This window comes from Cavia porcellus, unplaced genomic scaffold (genome assembly GCF_034190915.1).
Source record: "Cavia porcellus strain 051 isolate PalLab524CR breed Dunkin Hartley unplaced genomic scaffold, mCavPor4.1 scaffold_31, whole genome shotgun sequence".
Taxonomy (NCBI): domain Eukaryota; kingdom Metazoa; phylum Chordata; class Mammalia; order Rodentia; family Caviidae; genus Cavia; species Cavia porcellus.
Genome location: NW_026947514.1, coordinates 36,586,423 through 36,593,516, shown reverse-complemented (window position 1 = coordinate 36,593,516; position 7,094 = coordinate 36,586,423). Strand labels below are relative to the sequence as shown.

General features: G+C 55.1%; 1 protein-coding gene across 1 annotated transcript in view; it reads right to left on the bottom strand.

Annotated features, from left to right (window-relative positions):
• Positions 1-291: 291 nt before the first annotated feature.
• The window catches only part of Sptb (spectrin beta, erythrocytic), a 121,813-nt gene continuing 115,010 nt past the window's right edge, over positions 292-7,094 (bottom strand). Inside the window, exons 33-36 of the mRNA XM_063241051.1 lie at positions 5,579-5,841; positions 3,422-3,595; positions 3,161-3,203; positions 292-3,080 (exon numbers count right to left, since the gene is read on the bottom strand). Coding sequence (XP_063097121.1) covers positions 2,913-3,080; positions 3,161-3,203; positions 3,422-3,595; positions 5,579-5,841 — 648 coding nt within the window. The 3' untranslated portion in view covers positions 292-2,912. The remainder of the gene's footprint in view (positions 3,081-3,160; positions 3,204-3,421; positions 3,596-5,578; positions 5,842-7,094) is intronic.

Below are 7,094 nucleotides of genomic sequence, written 5' to 3'. Positions count from 1 at the left end.
CAGAACTGGGGACTCTGATGTCCAGTGAGGGCCGGAATCTCTGTCTGGAACTCCCAGGGCAAAGGCCTGGTTGGAGCTTTGTTTGGCAGTGGTTTTGCCCTGCAGCAGGCCCTCCGCTTGATCAGCACAGAGGATGGAGTTTGTCTCTGGGCCTCAGGGGGCTCAGCCTGTGCAGTTGCAGCGTCCTAAGACTCACGGAAACAAGCCAGAGTCTGGCTGTCAGTCTCCTGGTGTCAGCCCTCCAAGGCTCTGTGCAGAGAGAAACCAGGCTACTCAAGAAGCAGACAAATGTAGAGCGTTATTGATTTATTAGAAAAACTAGTAAATGAGTGTCCTCTGGTTGTGGAAGCACATTTGAGCAGGTGGAGGATGAGGCCCAGCTGGCCCTAGAGCCAGCCCCAGATGACATGGTCCGTCCAACAGGGGTGTATTCCTCTGTGGTCACCTCTTTTGCAACCTCCCTGAGCTTGCTTGACCAAGGGACTAAGCCATGTGACCTGCTGACCTCATCCTCTGCATCCCTGCCTCCTCCCACTGAAGGAGGAAGGGGACCTAGGATCGGCCTAGGGGACTCGGCTGTGCTTCCGTATGCAGACAGGAGTCAGGTGGAGGGAAGCCGAGCCAACACAGGTCTCCTGTGTGATGCACTCACTGGTGGAAGTCGGTGGGGCCGGGAGCCCCAGATGCCTCCAGTTCCACCCTCAGCCAGAGTCAGCTGAGGCCAGAGACAAGGAAGGAGAGCGGGAAGGACTGCCTGGCCATGCCCGGAGCAGCTTCCTCTAGACCCGCTCGGGAAGGAAGCCCGTTATGCTGGTGTGGACTGGAGCTGTGCCAACAGAGTTTGGGAATACTGTAGGGAAAAGACTGCAGAGTAGAAAACGTGAGGAGGGCAGGAAGGAAGAACAAGATCCCTTGCTGAGGCACCAGGAGAGCCTTGCCCTAGAGTGGCACAGGGTCTCCCAGGGGTGGGTTCCTGCAGTGTCAGTCCAGTTGGTCGAGTGTCTTGGGGCCTGGGTGACGTGGGTATGATGCATGGGAAGCTGGCGGGACATGATGGGTCACATGCAGCTGGCTGCCCTTGCTCAATCTGGTGGGACTTGGGGTGGTGAAATCCTAGCTTTCCATTGGAGCCCGATTTCTTGCTCTGTGCTGTTACCTGCTGGAGATGCATCACTTCAGGTGCTACTTGGGCACATTTGGAGGGGAGAGGTGGACTGTGGCTCCCTAAAGACTGGCCCAGGGGAATAGTCACCAGAGCTGCTTGCTACCTTCCACCTTGCAGCGAGAAGCCCTGTCTGCCCCGGGGATGGACAGTGCTCTCAAATGCACTGTCGGGACTGCAGTCACCTCCTTGCCTCTTGCCCTGCTTTTCTGGCTGAGAAAGGCTGGCAAACACTACAGATGTGCTTCCCTGTAGCAGCAGGGGGCTACAGGGTCCTGCAGTTGCAGCCAAATGAAGACCCTGGCTATGGAGGTGAAACACCCGGCCTGGGGATGCCAGTTCCACTCGAGCTTTCCCCTCCTGTGCTTCCTGTCTGCTGGAGTTGGTGTCACTGATGGTGTTGGGGCTGCAGTCCATGCCAGCAGTAAGATCACCTGAGAGGCCTCATAACTGGATGTCTCCCACTGTCTCTCCTTTCGGCCTGATTCACACAGCCAAGGCTCCTTCCCATGGGGAGGTCACAGAAACTGGCTGTGGGCCTTGGGGACCCTTATGACTCTCCCTCGGCAGATACCTGCTGCCCCAGTGTGGCCTGTCTTGGCTATGGCCTAGTGAAGGTGTCTGCTGGACCTCTACTGCCTTCAAGAGTAGTATCGGGGAAAGTCCTTGTGGAGCCCCGTCAGCACTAACGGGTCCAGTGGATCCCCTTTCAGAAGCACGGGGACGTCTCTCCCTGTGCTCCCACCAAAAGAAGCATCCCTTTTGGTGCTCAGATATAGGGGTGGTAGATGTTCAGTGACCTCTGTGTGTGACCCCCAGTACTCCAGACCAGGCCTGCAGGAGAAGCTGATCAAGAAGGGCCATTCCTACTGCTCTGGCCCCAGCATTAGTCCTAGTTGTTCATGGTAGACTTGTTGCATGATGGCGATACCTAGGAGTGGCCACATTCACCACACCGAGTGGGAACTCTGCCCTCTGCCCAGTTAGTACTCCTGGGTGGTATCGGATGCAGACAGGCAGGACACAGCAGGCATCTGGCTCTCTGGGAGGCTTTGCCCCAGCACTGGGGTACCTCTATTGCATCAGGGGCCTGCACTGCTCCCTGGGGACCCTGCCTCTGCTGGCTCAGCTGCTACTAGGTGTGGCCAGAGGCAGAGCCTCCAGCAGTCAGTGTTGGGACCTGTCTGGCCCTGCTTCTCCTCCGAGCCTGGAGCCCTGAGCTCTAACCAGGGCTCCCGGAGGAGTGGTTTGAGGGCTGCTGGTCCTTCCTCCCACGAGTGCTGGGGCAGCAGAAGGCTCTTCCTTTAGGACCCACTAAACGAGGGCAGGGGGCTCTGCCTCAGGTGAGGAGAGAGGAAGGGCATGCAGGCCCTGAGGACCATGTCCCGTTCTGAGGAAGCCCAGTGGGGAGGTCACTGACTGACCCCAGGCCCGCATCCCTTGTTCCCTCAGTCCCTAGCAGCACCCTGACCCTCGGAGACAGGTCAGTCAGCCCAGGTCCCGCTTCCCTTTCCCTTTGGCTATGGCTGGGTGGGCGTAACCCAGCAGGGCTTGCTGGGGAGTGGGCAGCTCGAGGAGCCCCATTGCCTGCTCCAGTTTTGGGGGACTAGGAGAGCCCACCAGCTGGGGCAGACAGGTGTGCTGGGGCGCAGTGCAGAGGGGCCCCACAGGCGGTGAGCAGGGCAGGTGTAGGCGGGGACAGCGGTGCAGCCCAGGTCCCTGCATGTCCCTCCCTTGGGGCTGCCCGCTGCTACTTCTTTTTGGGGAAGAAGCTGAATCTCTTCTCCTTGTCCTTCTTGCCGAGGCTGACCTCAGGCCCTGTGATGGAGGGCAGGGGCAGACTCTGGGCCTTGACTCGGATGCTCTGGGACTCGTTGATGGCTGTGCTCACGCCCTGCAGCCAGGACAGCATCTCCTCCTGCGGGGCCAGAGAATCAGAACCACCCCAGGTGGGGTCTCCAGCTGCCCCTCCTGTGGGCCGGGCCCCTGGGCACTTACCTCGTCCTTGCCGTGGAAGAGCCACTCACTGCCATTGCTCAGCCTAGGACAAAGGGTTTCCTGTCATGGGTACGCCCTCAGCTGGGACCCAGTCATCCCCCAGCCGAATCCCAGGCCCCTTGAGCCAGCACAGCACTTTCTGAGAGGCCAGAGCCTGCAGATATGAAACTGTAAGCAGCAGCTCAGGCCAGCTGGTCCTGTGTGGGCCTCCGCTCGGCCCCTGTGCCTGCGGGGGTAAGGGCTCCAGGGCAGGAGGCTCACCTCAGCTTGAAGACGTGCTTCTTCTTCTTGTAGTTGGCCGCGACCTCGCAGATGGCGTGCCTCAGGGCCAGGGGCTCTTCCCCATGGTAGGGCACCCCTAGAGCCAGATTCTTGGCATCCTTGTAGAAGGTCAGCTCACTGTTCCTGAGCACGCAGTAGAGGTTGTTCCAGGACCTATGAGATGGGGACAGGCACGTCACTCACAGTCCAAATGGTTTCTTTTAATTGCTTCATTTTTGCCCTCATGAAGAGTAACACACATGGGCCGAGGATATAGCTCAGCAGTACAAGTGCCCACCTGGCAAACGCAAGGTTGTGAGCTCGGTCCCCGGTACCAAAAAAAAAGTTACAAGGAAGAGTAAGACATTTTTACATCTGGGTAGTTTAAAGCCAGGCATGGGCAGCTCACACCTGTAAACCCAGTGCTTGGGAGGCTGAAGCAGAAGGATCACAAGTTTGAGCCCTTCTTCGGCAACTTAATGACTTAGCAAGTTCCTGTTTCAACATAAAAATGAAAAAAGGCCCAGGGTTCAATCCTAGTACTGGAAGAGTTGGGGGAGAATACAAAAAAAAGCATGTTATTTTTAACAATCACGTTGCACCGTGTGTCCAGTGTGTGTGTGTGTATGTGTGTGTGTGTTGCTTGGTGTCAGCCCAGGGCCTTGATCATGCACACACAGCCCATGTTCTACCCTTGAGCTACCCTTGACTCCTAGTCCTGTATTTTATACCCTGCTTTGTTTATTTGGGGTTTTTTAATTTCTTTTTTTTTTGGGGGGGGGGTCCTCCTGGGGGATTAAACCCAAGGGTGCTCTTAATACTGAGCTACATTTTAATTTTTTTAAATTTTGAGATAAAGCCTAAGCTGCCAAGTTGTCCAGGCTGGCTTTGGGCTTGTGACCCTCCTTGCCTTAGCCTTCAGGGAAGTGCTACCACACTGAGCTAGTGCAGACTTCAAGCTTAACACTATGAGTATTGTTTATATAAGACTCGTTTGTGTCACTAGTTGGGCTGTTGAGGCTGCCTCAGTGTCCTGGTTGGTTTACAATGTTTATTTTTCGAGGTCATTCCTGGTTACATGGTGCAGGATCTGGTGAATGAGGTGGGTGAGGCCACTCTAATGTTTCACGAGCCTGCCTTCCCATGGGACGGGACTTGGCAGCAGATTCACTGTATTTTTTATCACATCTCATAAAGACACTCATAGAAGAGGACTCTGGCAGACTGATGGGATAGGTGTGTTTGAAACAAGGGGGAGTGTTTTGTTTTGTTTTGATTTTTTGAGACAGGGTCTCGCCACATAGTGAGGCCGGCCTCAAACTAGAGGGAATTCTCCTGCCTCAGCCTTCAGAGTGCTGGGGTTACAGGCATACACTATCACACCTGGCTCATATATTCTGATCACCCCTGTATCTTCAAATATTTCTTAAAAACAGTTTTGTGATTTCCCATCACACACACAGTACCTTTGTTGGTGGACCTTATAATGCTGGAAAATTTATGTACAATTTAAACAGCAATGTGATTAATGTTCCTATTTATAAATCTTTGCCTTTAATTCTGCTTTTAAGTTGAGATACATTTCTAGAAAAAGAATTATACAGTTTTAAGGCAAACATATAAACTTAACTTTCTGAAGTATTTCTATACTCATGAGGTACTTGTTTCTCACTATAGAACTGTGGAAAGAACTGAACAGAGTTGGGTTTGCCTGATGAATGTGATTTTTGTTTAAATGATTTATGCCCAGTGTATTGTCTCAGTACTCTGTAAAGAAACAGATTTGCACAAATCCCATCTCAAAGGCATCTAAGTCATGGCCATTTTACAGCAGAGCAAACTGAGGTCTGGATCAGTATAAGCAGGGCTTGGTCAAGCCCTGGCCAAGTAACTGGGCCATCAACAGCTGCAAGGGCCTACCGAGTGCCAGGCACACAGCCTGCGTGACCAAGGCCCACAGTTGTCATCGTCCTCATTTTACAAATGGGGAAGTGGAGGTTGAGTGATGTATGTGTAGCCCTGCCCGTGACAGAGCCGAGACAGTCTTTCCCTACAATGCCAGGCACCCCCCAGCTGACCTGGGGTGCCCCAGAACTCTTCCATGTCACCAAGGCTCTGCTGGTGTAGCTGCCCTGGGCGCAGCCCCTCCCCACACACCTGTTGGATGCCTTCTTGTTGGGCCCCTCCAGGTCGTGCTTTCGGCCCAGATAGCCCTCCATCTGCACACTGTGCCCGTGGTCCAGCTGGGCTGGCAGCGTTGTGGGCTCGTCGCCTTCACTCAGAGGAGTGTCCAAAACCTTTGAGAGGGGCTCCGTGGCGGGCCCATCATCCCCAGTGGACTTGTCCTGCTGCCTGTCCTCATGCTGCCGTGGCAGGGGTGGTGGCTGTAGGTCGTGAGGCCATGACTGCTCCAGTTCCCCCTGTTCAGGGCCACAGGGGAGGAGCACATATTTCTGGGGGCTCAAGCCTAGGGACGGCCTTTCTTGGCAGTCACCCCCAGCCCCCAACCTGCTCCCCTTGCTTTGCATGCTCTGGGCCTGCCCCGCCTCTGCCCCTGCTCCTGGCTCCATCCCTGGCTCCTCCATCCATCCCTTCAAGCTAACATAGCAACAGCTTCACAGAGGGGGCTGGCGGGACCTGAGGAGTCACTGCATCCAGGGCAGGTCCTGAGACTGCTGGCAAAGTTCCGAACCAGGGCTCATCTGTGCTTCCTCCAATTTCCTAATATGTGACTTATGGGACTCTGGCAAGATTTTATGAAAAGAAGAGGCTGGTGGCTAAGATCAGTTTGCAAAGCATTGGTACTAGGGTGTTAAATAGGAACTCTTTGGGTACCTTCCCATTGTGACCAAAGCCCTAGAGCTAAGGGGACCAGTCTCCTCCCCCTTTTATAAAGGGACACCCCAGCCCCTCGTGGGCCTTCATCAGGCCTAACAGGCCCCCCTTCCACCATTCAGTGGGATCTGTTATTGGGATAGGAAAGTGCTTCCTAGCCCTGGCTGCTCTTGATGATCTCAACAGCTTTACAGAAATATTCTCAGGCCCCTTCCTGAAGTCATTTGCCTCCCTGTGGGATCCAGCATGCTGGCAGCTCTTGGTTAGTGTTTCACAACTCTATCACACAGTAGGGATTGAGAATCGCTGGCACAAGCAAACTCTGACTTGGGGAAGTGCTCGGGTTTTTCCTCCCTACAGAGGCTCAGGTGGTCCCCAACCCCTACCCAGGCCAAATGAGGGGCATTTAAAGGAGCTGCTCAAATATTCACAGGGACCCCAGAGCACGGATGTGACCTCCTGGTCCCTGGCTGGGCATCTCCTTCTGAAGAGGCCTCACTGCTTTGCATTTGTGGCTGGTGGGACAGCAGAAGTCAGCAGGACAGAAGGAGTTGGCACAGGACAGCCAGCAGTGGCTGGGCAGGGCAGGGCAGGGGTGGGGGGAGTCCTGGGTGTGTGAGCACCAAGGAAAGCAGCCTCACTTGAGCCACCCGGCCAGCACCGGCCCAGGCGCCCCACTGTTGGAGACCATGGAGCACAAAGCCGGAAGGCTTCCAAGCAGCCTTGGCAGCTGCCTGAAGGGCTGGGGATGTGGATGGCCCAGGAGGACCCGAGCCCACCCTGGCCAGTCAAGGGACTCTGCCCTTTCCTCTGCTCCCTCCGCCCTGCCCCAGCAACT